Here is a 19249-nt window from a genome sequence, read left to right as displayed (position 1 = left end):
GAGCAGTCAGGGGCGTTGCAGTGTGAAGTGCTGACCATTTACAGCGTCTCACTGCCAATATGCTGGTGCCAGAGGCCTTTGCTCGTTCTGCTTAACTAAACACATATGACACGAGCGTTGTGGCTCGCACGTTCGATCTCATCAGTCAGAAGAGCTGACATTGGCCTCCATGTTTCTCAAGGTTTTACACAAGCTAGTATCAAAGCTGTGTGACCACTGTATCTTGTTTTTTAAATCAGGGTTAATCAGTGGAGATATGAAGAGTCTTGTGGAGAATTTTTGTGATATTCCGGAACGTGAACATATGCAATATTTTATTTATTACTTATATTTGTGTGGTTTCACTTCATACACGGTAGAAATCAGACAGTATTGCCAGCGGGGTCTGTAGTCCAGTAAGTGGAAGCTGTTGCCAACCATATACAGATGTGTTGTGTTCCATCTTGGTCTATTATATGCTGTGCATGCCTATATTAGTTTTCTGGAAAAAAGAAGTCTGTCTGTTAGGTTTTAAAGTATTATAAAGACAGGGATTTTCCAAAACCAGTTGAGTGTGAAATCAGCAATGTTTATGTACTCAGTGACAATGCTGTCTATTTAAATAGGTATCCTTACTGTACGGCCTAAAGAAAGGCGCTATTATATCATGGTTTCACACTACAGGAGTTCCAACACCACCCCTAAAAAAGGTCATATATTTGCCACCTGGACTTCTTCCCACCCACACTTTGTAGGCTGCTGCCTACAGCAATGAGTGAGGGAGGACCAGGACTGTATTGTAGAGCGGGTCAGGTAAATGTTTGCATTGCTCCAGGTGGGTGAGTAGTACTTATCATGTCTTCAGTCTTAAATGTAGGACCAGAGAAGGGGCTCTAGTGCTTAACTGGGATGGACACTAAAGAACTGCATAAGTAGAGTATTTCAACATGTAAAGTCCATCAATGATGAAGGAATTTAGGAGGTCTTACACTGTCTGATATTTCAGAACGTTTGATTTTTATTAGCAAGACAGTTACTTGCTTATTGCTTGCTGAATTCTTCACAGTCATGTCCTTGGGCATATGAATGCATCACAAACACTGATGAACTAACTCAAGGATTGTTTGTGGAACAGGGCTCTACTGCTTTCCCTGTTATACTTTTTAAAGAGGCTAAGGCAAAAAGAACAAGTGGTCCTTCCACAGTCTTGGGGCTGCAGCTTAAATCCAGGTGATTTGATCCTTGTTAAGACCTTCCTTTATCAAAGCTACTGTAACTAGGAAACTGCACTAAAGCAAAATAATTCACTTTAAGTTTCAGTTACATGGCTAATGGGCACTACATTAAAGAGGCCAAACACTACATCTCACAGTGAAATCTGCTTGGAGAGAGGTAATGGTATCCATGTGTTGTGACACCTCTGGGAAGAGCAGGCAATACAGTCCTCTGCACAGGACCACAGCTGCACGAGACATGGCCATCTTTAAAGACACGGAATGGGTTGGAAAGAATGGATCAGCCTGTGCAATCCAGGTTTTTGTCTCAAGGAAAGACAACTGGCTGAAATCCAACATGATGTGTGCTGTAAGCATGAAGAAGCATGGTGTTAGCACTTAGAGTTAAGGAATCTCTGCTTCTCAGTAATTGGAATGTAGAATTTGACTTGGTAAGAATTCACTTGATAAGATGCATTAGAGAAATATATCTGTGAGATGCATAACATGCATCTGTTTTATATTGATATTACATGGCTCTAAAACCATACTTGTGAGGAATCTTAGAAGTGAATTATAGTTGCCACATTTAAAAGCCTTGGTAATAGAACTGTGTATAGATTTAGCCACTTGAATCTCTCTGTGACCAGTGCCATTGCTTAACTTCTAGCTTTTATTGTTTGATTTGTGATACATCTCAGATGGTAACTTTTTCACTTTTTAGCCCAAGGTTCAGAAACTATTTCCTGTGGTGACCCTATAAGATTATTTAGAAGTCTTCTGGGAAAAGCACAGATGCTGCTTTCATTTTTAAAGGAAAGGACCAAAATTTACAAAGTCCCAACAGAGATGCTGTCTTTTTACTATTAGTCCAGAGGAGAAAAAAAAATCTCTTCCCAGTGTCTATGGATAGGTAAATAAGGTACCTGAACTAGTGTGCACCTACTTAGCCAGAGATTAATTTTAGTATCTGTTATACATAGCAGAAAGCACAGATTTGCTGCCGTTGTTATTTTTTGCACTGGTCTGTGTGAAAAGGTTTTGAAGCAGAGGTTTGATATGTCAAAGCACATATCACACCACTGGCACTCCTCATGGCATGGCCCTTAGCTTACAATTTGTGCTTTCTGCCTTCTCTGGCAGATGTGGATTTTCTTTATCTTAAATAGAAATTGATGGGGGAGAAGGAATAAGAGAGTTTTAAGTTGTGTGATTAATGTGGGAATTTCTGCCCTTCATCAAATGATAATTGAAAGTGATTTTGAAGAGTTTAATTCTTCCTCCCTCCACCTCCAGTGTGAAATTGAGGTGAAGTCCTGCAATCAGAAGAAGGAACTACTGGACTCTAATACCGTGGGAAGGTGAACTTAGCCTTTTGCAGAGGACTAAGTTTTTCCCTCTATAAGATTATGTCCAATTTTTGGCCATGAATCTTTTATTTGTTAGTAGGTTGTATTAATTTTTTGTCCTCTATCTGTGCTGTTTCGCTGGGTGAAAAATAGTCATTAGAGTGGAAGGAAGGACAAATGGTGAAATATGTATCCTGACAGATGTTCCCATATATATGATTAAGAACGGAAATGTGCTCTGCATGTATTGCCTTTCATCCCACAATATGATTTGGGAGATGACTTTTTGTTCCTAGATCACTTAAAAGATCTTTGAAGCAATTTGTAGAGATACGATTCTGATGGTTTCTTTGTTATTTATGTAGGAGCTCTAAATGCTCCTCTTCTGATTAATGACAGCTATTGATTTTTTTCCTCCCCCCCCCTTTAGTAGAGCTTGCTTTCCTTCTGTGGAATCAGCATCCTTAAAGACATAAATTGCTGAATCTTAGAGAGCAAGTAGCATGGCATTTGATCCTTAGGAAAAAAAGGAAAAACCGTTATTAATATCCTTATTATTATTACTAGTCTGCTCCTTATTCTCTCTCCTTTTTCATAATTTTTCATTCTTAATCCTAGATTTATAAGGTCTGTATTCATTTCCCTTTGTGAAGAGACACATGCAAATTTTCCAGTAGATCAGTTGCATCTGAACACTTAGAGTTTCCACTAATTGCTGATACATTTCATAGAATCACAGAAGTTTTTTATGTTGGAAAAGACTTCTAAGATCATTGAATCCAACCATCAGACCAGCACCACTGTGTTCACAATTAAACCATGTTTCCAGGTGCCACATCCAGAAGCTTTTCTGAGTGCTTCCCCAGGTATGGTGGTTCCACCACCTCCCTGGGCAGCCTGTTCTGATGCAAGACCATGTTTTCAGTGAAGAGGTTTTTCCTAATATCCAATCTAAACCTCCTCTGGCACAACTTGAGGCCATTTCCTCTCATCCAATAACTAGTTGCCTGGTAAAAGAGACTGGCTCCCACTGCACTAGAACCTCCTCTCAGGCTGTTGCAGACAGTGATAATGTCTCCTGAGTCTCCTTTTCTCCTGTCCAGACAGCCCCAGCTGCCTTAGCCACTCCTCACCGGACTTGTGTTCTGGACCCTTTCACTTTCTCTGTTGTCCTTCTGTGGACACACTCCAGCCCCTCAATGTCTTCCCTGAATTATGGGGCCCAGGACTGGACACAGAACTCCAGGTGTGACCTCACCAGTGGGAGTACAGGGCAATGATGCGCTCCCTGGTCCTGCTGGCCACACTATTGCTGATAAAAGCCAGGATGCCATTGACCTTCCTGGCCACCTGGACACACTGCTGCCTCATGTTCACTGCTGCTGTCAGCCAGCACTTCCAGTTTTTTTTCCACCAGTCAGGTCTCCAGCCACTCTGCCTCCAGCCTGTAGCACTGCATAGGGCTCTCGTGACTTGGTCTTGTTGAATCTTATGACATTAGCCTTGGCTCACTGATCCCTCAAGAACCCTCAGCAGAGCCTTCCTGCCCTCCTGCCCAACGTGGTGTCGTCTGCCAGCTGACTGAGGGGACAGTCCGTCCCCTTGTCCAGATTGTCAGTAAGGATGCTCAGCAGAGCTATCTTCAACACTGAGCCCTGGGCTGCCAGCTGATGTAACTATTCGCTGGCACTGTGGCCCCAACCATCCAGTTAGTTTATACCCAGCAAAGAGTGCACTCATCCACGCCATGAGAAGCCAGTTTCTCCAAGAGAATGCTATGAGAAAAGGTGTCAAAAGCTTTACTAAAGTCCACGTAGACAACATCCACAGGATGTGGAGGATGTGCCTTTCATAAGCCCATGCTGGCTGGGCCAAGATGGCCTCTGACCACCACTTCTCTCACTAATGCTTGTCTGTTCACAAACAGCAGATTCAGTGGGGCACCAGCCCTGGTTGTCTCTCTCATCCCTGTTGTGTCAGGAAATTGTCCTCGAGGAGCCTCCTGGACTGTTTCCTCTCTGTTGTGTTGTATTTCCAGTAGATATCTTGTAAGTTGAAATCCCTTATGAGAGGAAGGGCCTGTGATTTTGAGAGAATTCTGCTAGCTGCTCGTAGAATATTTCATCTGCCTCTTCATCGTGGTCTGTAGTAGGATTCCCATCAGGATATTTCTTTTTTCTCTGGGCACTATAATAATGCTCACTCTCCCTTTAAAGAGTAAGAGTAGTAATTTGTTCTACTCTGCATCAGTACCACTGTTTCTTTATGAAAACCCACTATATGGTATATATATCCATACAGCTCCAGAACCATTCCACTGGAAGAGCTGCTATATGACTCTTTGTGGGCTGTTTTGATGTCTTGTATCATAACATCAGAAATTGTTTGGTTTTGTTTTTGAAATATCTGCCAGCAGAGAGTAACAGTACAAAGGGAGTACAAACAGTGCAGATCGCGTCAGGGGTGCGAACAGGCACAACAGATAAAAGTTCATATCATCTTAAGTACACTCTTAACTGTGTGTGCAAAAGAATTGCCTTTGCTGGTTTTCAAGCCAATGACATTGATATTGTGTACTCTTGAGCCATTGTTTTTATGTCTTTGTTTCCTCTTCATCTTGGGTTCTGTTTTGTATGTATGTTATCTTACTAATGATTCACTCTGAGCAACCAACCATATCACTTAACTCGTTTCAAACAAACAGTGAAACTGTTTGATTCAGATTTTTTGAGGTCCTCTCCCAGCAGTGTTGCAGGTATGAGTAGTGAACAAGTGTAAAAGTATAAAAGAGAAAATATCTTTTTGAGACATTAGTTTGTTAACATTACCAATGTTTTCAGGTTAGAGTAGTATGTTCAGGTTGTTTGAGTAATGGCCGTGACTTCTCAGGGTCTGTAAGAGGGAAAGTGGTAGATTACTGCAATACAAGCTGCTTGGAAAGTATCCAGTAAAAACTTGAACTTCTTCCAGGAAAATAGGCTTTGAATGTGCTGACTATAACAAGAGAGCATTCAAACCTAATTTGTTAGTGGGTTTGTTATCACATTTTACTTAAAAGTTGATCTCTTAAGATGTGTTGGGAAAAGAATTAAGCTAAGCATCAACATTCAGAATGGTGGTTCTAAAAATTACTGTTACTCAGATAAAAACCTTCAGCAAATCTTTTTTACCTATTTGTGTACATGTGGCTTCATAGTTATTTTATTCCTTACTTTAGACAGCCTAGAAGAATATACAGAAAAGAAAATACCATTAGTAGCAGCCAGATGTTATCTTTATTTGACGTGTGTTAATGTGTTTTGAAAGCTTTACTTCAGTTTTTTACTACTCAGCTGATTTAAATTATCATCTTCCTGAACTTATTACTAAAAAGAATGCAGTCTTCTTTTTTGGCTTCTTTCTGATTGCTGTGTTTACCCTGTGCTCTTATATTTTGTGTGTGTTGAATGCTCCTTAAAAACATTGCAACCTATTTTGTAATTCCATAGGGTGTATTTCTTGCTAGTAACTGTTGATGTTTTTATCTTCAAATAATTCTGGAAAATTTACAGCATCATAAAGTCTGCCTTTCGAAGTTTGCACCTATTATGCATTAACGCTGAAGATGTATGCTTGACTTCACACATACTGTAGTCAACTGTGATGGGATTGTCTGAAGTTAACCACATGCTACACATGCTAGGAGTTCATAAATAACATGACCAAAGAAAACAAATTACAGAGAAGATGGAGAAGGGGAAGAGAAGGCATTACAGCAACTTCAAAAAAATTATGTAGCTGCTCGGTTGGCTCATTTTCAGTCTTTCCTTGCAAGTTTTTAAATTGTGTCAGGTTTTATGATCTAAATTCATGCTACAGGCAGAAACAAGTGTGAACTTTCTTCCATAGTGGAATATTTCTTTGTGTGGAGAGTAACTATCTCCATACTTAGTCCTCCATAACTTTGGCATTTTGATGACTAGAGGAGATCACCCTTTTTTACCACTTGGTAGCATTAATCTCATGCCCAGTGGGCTAAGGAATTGCCCATTTTCCTATAACTTTCCATTTAAAGAAATAGCTGCATGTAGGCCACCTGATGCTCACCAGTGATGCCCATAAGCAAGGGAAGAACAAAGTCCAGCTGTCATTGTGGGTTTTTGAATACAGTAATACAGAGATGCCACTTCATTTTTACCTTCTTGACTAAGCCTATTAGCAAGCACATTAATTATGTGATTATATACTTTAATTTCCTTTTCTGCTTATATGTTTTGAGAGAAAAAGCCTACCCAGTGTTTCACTTGAATTTGCTTTCTTTCTGGTTTTGGACCAGTGCCTCAGTTTTGGTGTTCAGCATTGCTCTTTATATTGGAGGAGGTCATAGTCTTTCCTATACCAATACAGTCCTAGTCTATGATCCTCCTTCTGTTGTTGAAGATTTACTCCCACCCCATGTAACAGTGTGCAACAATATTATCCTCGTATGGCACAGGATGTGGTGCTATGCTGAAATTTTGGATGTTAGCTTAGACTTATTTTGCAGTCTAGTTTTCATACCAAAGAATTTTCTTTTTGCTGTTACAGAGTTACTTAATGACCCTAAAATTCTGCTGTATCAGTGCATGACACTTTGTCACTTCTGAGGTCATGTTCTTACCAGATTCCAGGTTCCCATTACTTCTAATGGAAGAACTTGGTGTCTCCAGAAATGTTCTCTATAGCAGGAAGGCTCTGGATTTGGTTTTTTAATTCCCCACTCTTTGCAGTTATTTTCAGAGCTCTCTGCAATTCAACTTGCAGTGAAAACACTTTGATTCTTGGGCAAGAGGGACTGGTGCAGCCCAGCTGTTCTGGGTCATCTCAAGCTGCTAGGCTTCTACTCTTAAAGACCATATTATGTCTGAGAGTCATTAATGATATTCAGTGCATCCAAGCTTCAGTCTTCCTGAGCTATGAAGAGAGATTCCTATCAAAGAGAAGTAAGAAAGGGTATTATGTTCACAGTGCGGTTTTCTTCCAGTTCTTTGGAAACCCTCCTGTGTCAATAGAGGAGGTCATATAATGCAAATTGGGTAGGTCAGTAGGCAGATCTGTATGTACAATAGTGTATAATGAGTGTTCTTCTTCAGTCGACAGTATAATAGTTAACAAGGGGAAAGCTCACTGTTGATATTCTCAGGCTCTTCTCAAAGTCTTTAAGCCACTGGCAGATTCAGACAGAGGTCTTCATGCAGTGGTTTATAGCACATTATCAAATAGGAATAGAAAATTCCTTGTTCTAAACCAGGTAGCAGAACAAAGATTATTCCGTTCATCCCTTTTGTTCTGCTCATTCTTCTCCTCCCTGCCCAAGTCAGGCATGCCAGATTGTTGTAAGGCAGCCCTGTTCAAACCCTAAAGCTAAACAATACACTATTTTCTCTTGCTTTGTTTCATTGTAGTTAATTTAATATTCTGAAGAATGAAGCATACTGCCATAAGAGCATCAAGCAAGCAAAATGGGTTTGATGCGTTCTTCAAGAAGGAACACCTGCTGGAATGACATGGGTTTGCAAGCAGGAAAAAGATTTACGCTTTCCTTCTTCTTCCACTTGGAAGAACGTTCTTTTTGGGTTTTTGTTTGTTTGGTTTTGATTTTGGTGTCTGCCTCCCACTCTCTTCTGTATTTTTATTCCCCCACAGCTTTCTTGTAGATCATTGCCCTATTTTCTCTGGTACTGGTCTGGATTAGATGATGTGTGCATGCCACTGCCAGTCTGATTCCACTGCATGAGGTTTATTAACAAGCAGAAGAGAAGGATCTGTACTTTCAGGGTGGGCTATCAAGGAAGCTATGTGTAAAGTGTGCTGCAAGGGTTATCTACTGTGCTGTGACTTGCAGCCTTTTACTTTCAGCTCACCCTTCTATAAGTAAGTCTTAGAAGTTTAAAGTGGAATGGTTTTATACAAAGCAAATTAAGTTTTTATTTCTTCTAAAGTCCTGTATACAGACATCCAGGTGGAAGAGAGCAATCCTAGAGGACTTAGGATTCGACTTATCCTGACTGCTTGAAAATGAAAAGAAAATTCCAGGGGTAATCTGGTTTTTCTATGAACAGAAATTAGTTGGATGGTTAGTGTGTAAGCCTTGGACCTGAACAGATCTCTCTTGGGATGTATTTCACTGTTTGGTTTTTGTTGTTGATTTGTCAGGGTTTTTTTCCCCGCTGCCTTTCCAACAAATAGCAACAGTCTATCTACCCCACAGTGGTTAGTATTGCACAGAGCTTGATGCTGCCCTGGTTGAGGTCAAGCACTCCAATTCGAACCTCTCAAGGGCTTTCTCTGTGTGTTGCCAGTGTACTGGTAAAAATGACTTTAAACTCTTGTCAGTGCAGTTGCTGGTGCATGCATCACAGTCCCACTCAAATAAACCTGTCACAACACAGAGTCAGCAGCTAGAGAAGAGTACAAGGGCAGGCCTCTAGCTTTTCATTCGAGCATCACTAAACGTGCACAGAGTGCCCAATTATTTCAGCATTATTGAGCAAGCCTACAGGAGGACCCAAGCCTTGCTACATTAGATTTTCTTTAGTAATTTGCTCAAGTACCGCTGAGGACACTTAAAGGGCTTAAAACGGTGGCTGCAACAGTTTCCTTTTCTGGATTGTTAATTCAGGTTTTCTCTTTCAAATTAACTTTCACTGCATGCTGTGCAGTAGCGCTGGGAGAACTGTTTAACACTAATTTTCTCAATTTTCAGGTTTTTTTTTCATTATATAACTGCTTTTACAGTTACATATGTTTTGATTAGATGTGTACATGGTGCGTTTCTACTAGAAAGAGAAAAGCATAATACTTCTATCAAAGAAATAAAAAATTCACCACAATGGTAACATTCATTTGCTTTCTTTTTTTATTTTTTAGTTTTTGTTGTTGATGTTTTCCAGTTCAGTCTGAGTTTTATCTGATATGTTGTGTCCAAATATCTGGACATTTTTAAGGCACCAGGATGTTTGTAAGCATTGATATCTTAGATTGATCAGATGCATTTATTGATCTGATCAGTCGCAGTTGATGTAGGTGATCAATTAGACAGTCCCCAGCTCCCTGAACAAATTCAATATCTGTGTTTTGTTTTTCACAGCAGCAACAACTCCAGGCCCAGCACTTGTCACATGGACATGGTCTTCCCGTGCCGCTCACTCCGCACCCATCGGGCTTGCAGCCTCCAGCCATCCCACCCATTGGCAGCAGTGCTGGTCTCCTGGCACTCTCCAGTGCACTGGGGGGGCAGTCCCACCTCCCAATTAAAGACGAGAAGAAGCACCATGATAATGACCACCAAAGAGGTAGGTGCTGCCAGAGGCTGCTGTGGCTTTGTTTTCCTTTGTTTTTTTTAAAAATTCTCCTGTTTAAAGCAAGCAAAGGTGGGAGAAGGAGGAGCAATTTTCAGAAGAGTTCCTAGCTAATTACTTTAGTGTTTATTATCTGGCAGTAGCCAGAAATTGTGTTCAAATGCTAGATACCCAGTTTTATAAATCTGGCTGTGCAGCATTAATAATTAACTGTACAGAAAAGTTAACATCTGTGCAATTTATTATTTAACAGACATCAGGCTTCTTTCTTTGGAGTATGATAAATGTATAATTTTGTGTAAACTAACTAGTATTTTTCTCTTTCTTTCTTCCCCCACATGCCCATCCCCTGCCACTGTATCTCCTTGTCCTTACGCATGGGGGCTGCTCTGCATGCAGACAGAGACTCCATCAAGGTAGGATTCCATTTCGTAGGTGTAAAGGATGGCTTGACAGAGCTCATGAACACTGCATTTTTCTGAAATGTGGCAGAGAGTGGTGGAAAAAGTCACAAACTGGAACTGGGTTGTGATGCTTGTGTTGATTGGCAGCGCCCTGCATAGCCTGTGTGTCACATTTAGGCAGTGGCTGGTAGTGGGGCAGCTAGGATTGCAGGCAACATGCTGGCCAGTGAGTTTACTGGAACAGCATTGAGGCTGTTCTGGGGTGGAAAGAAAGGTGTGCCCAGGGTCTGTGTCCAAGCTTTTGAGACAGAAAGAATAAGCTAGTAAGTAGTCTTAAGTCATTTGGATGCTGTATGTTGTAATTCTGGTATTTCCTTATAATGCAGTTGAGGAAGGAGAGCTCTGTTGCTCACAGGGGGAGATGCAGGGTGCTGCTGCTCTCCTGTTGGAGAGGAGTGAGCTGCCCTTCCCTCTACTCTGATGAACATGGTACTGAAGCTTGCACTGAGGATTCTGCCTTCCTTTTCCAAAAATTAATTTTCAGGTTTTGAGTGACTCTGCAGCATACCTGTATCCTGTGTAAGGTGATGTTCATAAGTAGATGTAATAACATACCTTGCAACTTGTATAATTTTGAGCATTCAGTAATAGATACAAGTATGATTCAGTGACATGTGATGCTTTTCCATACCAGCAGCCATCAATGTCTCCCATTAAAACTCCAGGGACTCCTGGGGTTTTAATGCTTCAGATGGAGAGATGTGTGTTAGTCCAGTCTTCTTCCTTTGTGGGTCTGCTCTCCTAGTTTGCACAGTTTTCAGAAACACAAGATCAAGCCTTATTAGGTACTGCTGAGTGTGAAAAGAAAGATACACTTTTCTTAGAAATGGCAAGACCTGTACCAGCCTTATGGAGCACCTAGAAACATGTTTGTCAAGTTTCTAGTTGTACTTTTTTATGGAAGATATAATAAATTCTTGGGGTTGGGGAAGTGATAGAAGAGATGTGCACAGTATGAATCTAGTGCATTAGACAAGATTAGCAGGATCTTGTCAGGCAGATATTACTAGTGTTCCCTTTTTCGTGTTGGGAGAAGCACGGTTCTGGGCACAGGCTTTGCCCCCACTAGAGTCCTGTCCATCCAGGGCTGACACAAAAGCTGATACCTTGGTTCTTTGGCAACTACAAGTGGGGACGTGTCCCACAGCCTATCCCAGCACACCCGTTCTGCCACTGGCACTCCTGACATGTCCCAGCCAAGCGCAACTGAGCCAATAGTTGTCAGTTTTGCTGTTACACACATGGCTCTGCATAACAACCAGGAGCTGACAGGAACTGTCAGTTTTCACCGTGAGCAGCAAAGGCACTGGAGCTGTCTATCTGTGACATGAGACAACAGCGTGTTGGATTTCACTTCAGCCTCTTTGTCATGAGGGCTGGAAACTGCTAATACTGCTTAATGCAATGAGGTGGGAGCACACATTAATGACGATTTCCCTAGAAAACCCAGTGTTCACTGTGAACAGATAAGTTCAGTCCATTTTCCTTTTTCCTCCACTCAAACTAACAAATGCAAGTGGGGTCGATAACTAACTGTGAGAACACAAACCCATGTGGTTTCTTGAGAGAGTTTGTTTACCTATATAGTTGAAACCATGATGGTTTCATTCAAGAAAGTGACGAGAACTGCTAATATATGCCATTCACTGTTTCTAAACAATACATACTAGTCATGTTTCTGTAACATTTGTGAGGTGTTGGGATGTTTATGCTGGCATGGATATTAGGGGTGAGCATTTGTACTGAAAAGGCTGATTTTGTCTGGGATTGATTCAAAAGTGCTGTTACTCAAACAGCTTCCAGAAGGAATGAAGGGCATCTACTTTGTGCAGTTTACTTTGAAATGATAAGTAGATGTTTGTCTTGCACGGTGCTCAGATTGTGAATTGGCTTGTGTGTCAGCATTATGGGGCTTACTGCCAGCTTTGCAAGGTGAAATAGTTTGCTAATTTCCTTAAATGTTTTCAGTGATGCCCAGAGAAGCAGTTAGTTGCTTGTTCAATCGATCCCTCCTCCCTTAAGTGGTTCCCGGTTAAGAGAGGCTTTTTATGATTGTCTGCTGTGTGACTTGAGACAGTTTTTGTCAGCCAGAACCAGCTGGAGTCTGTGTGCTTGTATGAAATAATTTATTCATGCAGGATAATGCTCCTTAACATTTAACAGGTGATGAACGTGACATAAATTTCCTTCTTCCTTTTAATTTTTCCCTTTCCTCTTTCAATGTGCAAACAGGCAGGCTCTGGTACTCTAAATAGTAAGTAATTTTTGGCCATCTGTCAAAAGGAAATTTCAATACAAATTTAAATTAATGATGCCTGAAATTTTTTATAGCTCCTCTAAAAGCCTCTAATGTGCAGAAAATTCTGAATCTGCTGGCAGTAATTAGTGTAGCATGTAATGAGGATATGGGCAATGTTATACAGCCCCAGTGTAACGTTTTGATATGGTAGCAAAATTTTGATTTATATAAGGTTGTGCCTGGGTTTAATTGTGAGAGACACTTTAAAGTGTTTTCTTGCTGATATAGATTATTAAGCAGGGTGGATTCTAAAATAGCTCATGAAGTGTTAATTTACGCTTTAGTGTGCAATTCAGATAACAAAGGTACAGTACCCATTTCTACAAAGAAAGGAATTTGGCTGAAATGACCCATTTCCTGCCACTACTTACAGTGCTTTGGATTTGCTGGGCAGTTTTCTTACTGAACTTGCTGTCTCTAGCTGTGCTGGTCCTGACTCTCCTCTTAGTTCAGGCCAGGGAAAAGGCAGCTCGCATCACTCTACCAGACATGACATGTTAGGCCTGATCCTGCCCAGCACACCTCCCCTGACTGAAACTGAGTAGTCACCTTCAGGTAACGTAAAATTGTCCAGGAGCTGTTCGTAAATAATAGATCAGCATTGACACAGCAAGCTCTGTGGAGAAGGGCAGCTTTGGGAGCTCTTCGATTTCTTCTTGGATCCAGTCCTCCAAATTCTTTGCAAAGTTTGAGGTATGGCAAAATTCTTAATGCAGTAAACTGGGTCATGGGAGTGCTCTTCATGCAGTGGCAAGGCTGTGGAGCGAACAAAAGAAAAGGAAGGGTGGCATGTGCCAGGACTGTGCTCAAAGTTTAGCCCTAGCTTAAGGGCTCTGAGGGAATATAATGTGTTTAGACAGAAAGACAAACAGCTCTGCAGTTAACCGCCCAGCTTTTTGTGGAGGACTTGGTGTGTCTCCTTTTCAAAGCCATTAAACTTCTTTTTTAAAAAGAGATTAAAAAAAAAAAGGAAAAGCATTATTATTTCAAGTGGATTCTTTCTTGCACATTGCATTTGCACAAGTTTTTTATAACCTCCTGTGAGAACTCTTCGTGCAGGAGGCATGTCCTTTCCATCCTTGGTATCATCTCTGGGACAAATGTGGCAAAAGTTTCTATGGTGCTTAACAGAATTCCTTTTCTAATACATTCCCTTTGGAGAAGCTATGGAAACATCTTGTGTAAAAAAGCTCCACCTGACAGAAAGTGGTGTCGTGCTGGCATTCTCTTCCCATAACTCTCAGTACTGCAAATGGAATGAAGGAGCTCCCAGATGCTGGCTGGGCTGTGTACCTTCCGGAGGTAGCCTGGATGTCCATGAGCAGATTGTTCGAGAGCCTCAGAGTCTCCTGAAACATGTGAATTCACTGGATCCAACATGTGTAACTTCTGATGACTTCTAATGTAGATCTCTTGTTCTTTATATGCCTGTTAAGCATTGCTTTTCTTTTGGATGTGCTGGTTTGTTTCTTTGGGTTGTTTTTTGGTTGTTGGGGTTTTTTTCTTTATCTGATTTTTAAATTATTTGGGGCAGAGACTATGGCTATAGTAAGGCTTGCCAAGATGATGAAACTTTTTTCATTTTGATCTATTTCAGTAGTAACAACTGCCAATAATTGAAAATTACAGTTTCGTGACAGGAATAAAACAGCTAGTTTGAGATTCTTCTGGGGAAAAGAAAATAATTTTTGAAGAAAATATATGAAATAATGCATCAAATGGAGCTTTGGGGTAGATTTTTGACCACTATGCTGGTGAATTGGGAGAAGTCTGTCAGGGCAAATTGAGGTGAATTTAGAAATAAAATTACTTTTGCCTTAATCTTTGTGAAAGCTAATAATTACACATGTGGGCGATACAGGGAAAGTGGATGGATACTATTCGCACATTCCATTTGCATTTGTGGTAGCAGGTTCTCCAGTGCTTCTCAGGCTTTTAGTCACTATTAAGTGTTTAGACCTCTTTTCCTTTAGTTGTGGTTACTTCTGAATCTGTGAGTAACGTGATGCTTGGAGGAGTTGTGTGAATGCACTTCTGGAAAATACAAGAGACTTTAAAATAAAAATGCCCCAACAAGTCAGACTTCTGGATATTACCAAATGTAATTACGTTGCTGACTTTCTTTTGCTGATAGAGGAACACCACATAAGCTGCTGTAACGTATTCTGTGGACTTTGCCCTGATTGTCAGGTTTCTTTTAATTGTCATCAACCCAAGACAATGGGACTTCCTCTAGAGGCTTGAGTGTCCTGCCAAATGTCTCTGCATTCAGTGTCTATTAAACAAGCCAAAAAAATGTAGTTACCTGTTACAAACTCAAAGAAATTTGGAGAATTTATTTCCTGATCATTTTGTTGTTTGGCCAATTAATCACCCTTCAGCTAAAAAGCACTTCACAGGCTTGTTAAAATCCAGACATTTCAGACTCGCATCATGGATTCTGTTTGTACCTTTTGCCGTTCAGGAATGAAGCATTGCATGTATTTAGCTTTCTCTTATGATGAAGCAGTCGTTTTAAACAGAGCGGATTTGAAGTACACTGCTGTGCAAGAGGTGTGTTTTTGATGTTTGTGGTTGTTTTGAGGGTAGCATTACCAAATAATAATGAGTAACTTCTGTTTGCTTCTGATACAGTAATTTTTTCAGTATTAATTGATATCTGCCTCTGGGCGTGTAAGCTGTGCCGAATGTAACAGGTGCCCTAATTCCAGAAAATGTGTTGTAATTGTTTGTTTGTGGAACAGATGAATAAATATCTGTGGGGCATAGCTGGTCCTCAGGTGGTGAACGTGAGTGGATTAATGATGTGATTGGGTGAGACATGCTTGTTTGTTGCAGTCTCGTCCAGTAACTGTCTGCTGAAGCAGAACAAATATTAATTAGCAAGGTCCTGTTTGTTGTCTCAGTCTATCTTACAGAGCTGGTTTTTTGGCACTGCTTTTTTTTCTTAATAACCTTTTCATGGCTAAACTTGTAGTGTGTCATTCAAGCCCTGTGGTTTTTAAAAGAAACATGAAACTAAACCTCAGGTGTGTATCTCTCTGCTGTGTTTTTTCTTCTTTTCTCCCCCCCACCTCAACTGAGTTTTAAATTTCCTTCATTCACGCAGTATCACATCTTTAGTCTTTTTCAGGAGGTCATCTGGGAAGTTTAATTTAGTGTAGAGTACTCATATTCATATGAAAGTGACAGCATATACACTGACATAAAAAAATTAGCTGCTTCTGCTAGTTTTGATGGCTTCACCTCTTTTACCCAATAGCTTTCTACGCACTCTGTCTATTAACGGCACACTGTCCTCTTATCTTACATCCTTCTGCACATTGCTACAGGGTGATTTTTACTCAGTGGTATGCCCACATTTGGTCAAATTCCTATAGTGGATCCCACTGTCAAACTTTTGTATTGCCACTTGGTGATTTAGGGTAACTCAAATATTCTCTCTCCACATGCTCTCTTCACCCAGAAGGCAAATACATACATGGTCTGTAATTTCTAACCTGAGCAGTCATGTCTAATTATTTCCATGGCAACAGACTGTGATGTTGATAACACAGGATTATGATTTCCCATCATAGAGTAGGAAGAGGAAGTTTGCTGGAATGAGGAGGTGGGTGGAAAGGTCTCCAGTGCAAAGGCTTTGACAATATAATAGCTGGGGGAAGAGAAGTAAAGGGAGGAAATTAATTTGTTTATTCTATCTCTTCAAGTTCTCCTCACTGTAAGCATGCAATTAAAATCATACTTTACATGCTGTAATTCATGTCTTACACTAGTTTAGTCATGGTGGATGAGTTGGAATGAGGAACACATTTGCCGGTCAAGTTACATAGATGCTTGTCAATGTAATGGGAGAAAATAAACAACACATATCGATTTTTGTCAAGTGGGACACAGACTAGGTTTTTGACTTAGAGATTTCTGTTGGCGCTGTGATTTTTTTTTTTTTTTTTTTTTTTTTTTGAGCATGTAACATTTTGATTTTGTCTTCAAAACCCTTAGGTCTAAAGTAACTTGAAACATCCCTTATTTTTACACAAATCAACAGATTCCTTGGGCATGCAGATTATCTGCTAAAGGGAGGGAAGGAGTGCACCTTCTGGATTCAGCAACATGTATGACATGCATTGGAAGTTTCTGTCATATGGGTGAAGTCACTGAATGCTAATAGTATATTTGTATGGCTCTTTTTTATCTCTTTTCTGGCACTGGGAAAGGAGCACATTCCTAGTCCAAGATGATTAGTTTAGGGAAATGGGTAGTCTGACTGATACGCAAATTGTTATGCAAGATTTTTGAGTGCAACATGAACTACAAAGTTTTAGCTGTGCTTTGAGGGAAAAAGCAATTAGACCGGCCAGCAGGAATTGGCCATTGAGGGAAGTTTGCAGGAAAATTGCACTGTTTCCTGCCTCTCTTTGGTACAGCTCTAATTGAGTTGAATAATTAATTAAATATCTGAAGCTCGATTAGCCTATTCTGCATAGCAATTTGAAAAGTTCTGTCTTTTCTTAAGCGACATTTGGCCTTTTGAAGAACAAAAAATTGGAAATGCTAATGTTTTTCATCCAACTAAGGGAAGAAAATAAAAATGTCTCCATAGCAACAAAGCTTCTTTCTACATGGTTTCCTAAAATATGCCTGAACCAGAAGCAGATGCCAGATTTGAGAATCTCGCCTTCTTCAGTGTAAACAAATAACTTATAGGCAGGTGTTGGAAATAATATGGAAATCCTATTAAAGAGCCCTGGGTTCCTGTCAGTCAGGAAGCCCCTGCCACAAAGGGGTTGGTTGTCTGAATAAAGGAGGCAGAGTAAATTCTCGTTAGGCTTTAGCTTTTCCCAGGAAATGATTGTCTCTGCATGCTCTTTCTCCTGCAAGTCTGAATGCAAGCTGTTTCTTCTACTGATCCCTTCTGCCACCCTCGCTTTCTGCCTCTCTTCTCCTGTTGGATTAGCCCTTGATGTCAGTGGCGGCTGCTGCTGCTTGGGGTGTTGTGTCATTTGTGATTTTAACCCCTGTTCCCTCCTGCCCCTCCCATCTGCAGCCCTGCCTTGGCTGGTGAGAGGACAGCTAGGGAAATCACCTGACACTGGCCTGGAATAAGGAGAGGAAGGGAAGTTCTCTAGGTGAATTTATAAATTTTGGTTAAAGGTTTTGGCATGGGTGGTTTGCTGGTGTCATGTATTGGGGTTCCAAATAAAAGTGTGGTTTTTCATGTGTCATGTCTAGGAAGTTGGTGAAATGGTCTTGATTCTTTTTAATCTTCTTTTGAAGTTACTGGGAAAACGTGCTTGCCATCACTTATGTGTTAGTTTAGTGTGACACTTTTGTTGCATTTGCACTTTCTGATGTCAGTTTTGTCCCCAGACATGGCTATACTATACTCAGGTCTGCCCTACAACAGCTTACCTGCCAGCATACCTGCAGGCTGTGGGTGAAAATTTCAGTGCAGGGCAGGGCAGGGCAGTGGGAGCAGGTGCTGAGGACATGCTTTCCAGGGTCTCTAGGCTGGAAACGGAGGCGATGCGTTTGTCTCTTCACATCCTGTCTCTACATTCCTTATCATGCCAGACATAGTGGTGCTCTTAATAACACTCAGAGGGTTAAATGTGGATAAACACAAAACAAGCCTTCTGAAAAGCCTGAAGATTATCATGCAGCATTTCTCGGACTATAGCCCCCGAGACGCACTTCATAAAGCCAATAAAGCGCACGCTGGTGGTCTCCCGTTGCCCTGGCAACGGACCACAGGGCACCCTGTGTGTGAAATGCATGAACATCTGCGAATTAATCTTTTTTAGTTTGTTCTTTCCTTGGCACCAGTGGAGCTGTGCTGGCTGATAGCAACAGGGCCAGAGCTGGAGGGTACCCCAGGGATGCCCCAAGCTCCTGGCAGAGGAGGTAGAGCCAGGTCCTTCCCCAACAGTGCTTCCCACAATGAAGGGATTGAAGGAATTCAGCTTGATGTCACTTTTTTCTGGGATGCTGTTAAACTTGCATTTGGGTGCATTGGGGGAAGAAATTTAAAAAGTATTTTTCCTAAGCTGAGGTATTGTTTGGCTTGTCGGACTAACATGAAAAAATAATACAAGAGGAAAATTGAAGTCTTGTGTCCACATGACATTTTTAGTGGACTTCACCACTCGTGTGCTTCACTGTCACAAGACTGTAGAAGAAACAGAACTTGAGGGGTAGAAAGTCTCACAGAAATTGTAAAATGGAGACTAGCAAAAGTCAGCAATGTGGCGGCTGACCCAGCAAGAGGCCCAGCCACAATCATGCTTAAGAGATGCAAATCCTGGAGATATTTTCCATTGCCTCCTGAAGGAACTACAGAGACCACTGGCACAAGGGGCTATTGACTTCCTGTCAGTTCCCTGTTAGGTCCTGGATGTTCTCCTCCCTTGCCTTCTGCCACCCTCACCCCTGCTGCAGTACACCAGTGTACAGGTTTCACGTGTGGTTCCAGAAGCTTTTCTGGCTGCTGGCTCTGATTGCTGACTGCCAGCTCAGGGCTTGCCCCAGCTTTCCACCAAGTTTCGGGGAGGACTGTAGGGGGAACACTGTGAATGTTGTATCATCAGCAATTGCTGGATGCAATCAGTGTTTTAATGAAGTATTG

At 41.1% G+C, this 19249-nt stretch overlaps 1 protein-coding gene across 5 annotated transcripts in view; it reads left to right on the top strand.

Annotated features, from left to right (window-relative positions):
• TLE4 (TLE family member 4, transcriptional corepressor) overlaps positions 1-19249 on the top strand; it is a 99915-nt gene that overhangs the window by 45314 nt on the left and 35352 nt on the right. For 3 of the 5 annotated variants that reach the window (XM_038123691.1, XM_038123692.1, XM_038123689.1), the window contains 2 exons: positions 9651-9855; positions 10261-10277. In XM_038123691.1, coding sequence (XP_037979619.1) covers positions 9651-9855; positions 10261-10277 — 222 coding nt within the window. The remainder of the gene's footprint in view (positions 1-9650; positions 9856-10260; positions 10278-19249) is intronic. The other 2 variants (XM_038123693.1, XM_038123690.1) reach the window with 1 other exon arrangement.

This window comes from Motacilla alba, chromosome Z (assembly GCF_015832195.1).
Source record: "Motacilla alba alba isolate MOTALB_02 chromosome Z, Motacilla_alba_V1.0_pri, whole genome shotgun sequence".
Classification (NCBI taxonomy): Eukaryota; Metazoa; Chordata; class Aves; order Passeriformes; family Motacillidae; genus Motacilla; species Motacilla alba.
This window is presented reverse-complemented; position numbering and strand designations above follow the sequence as displayed.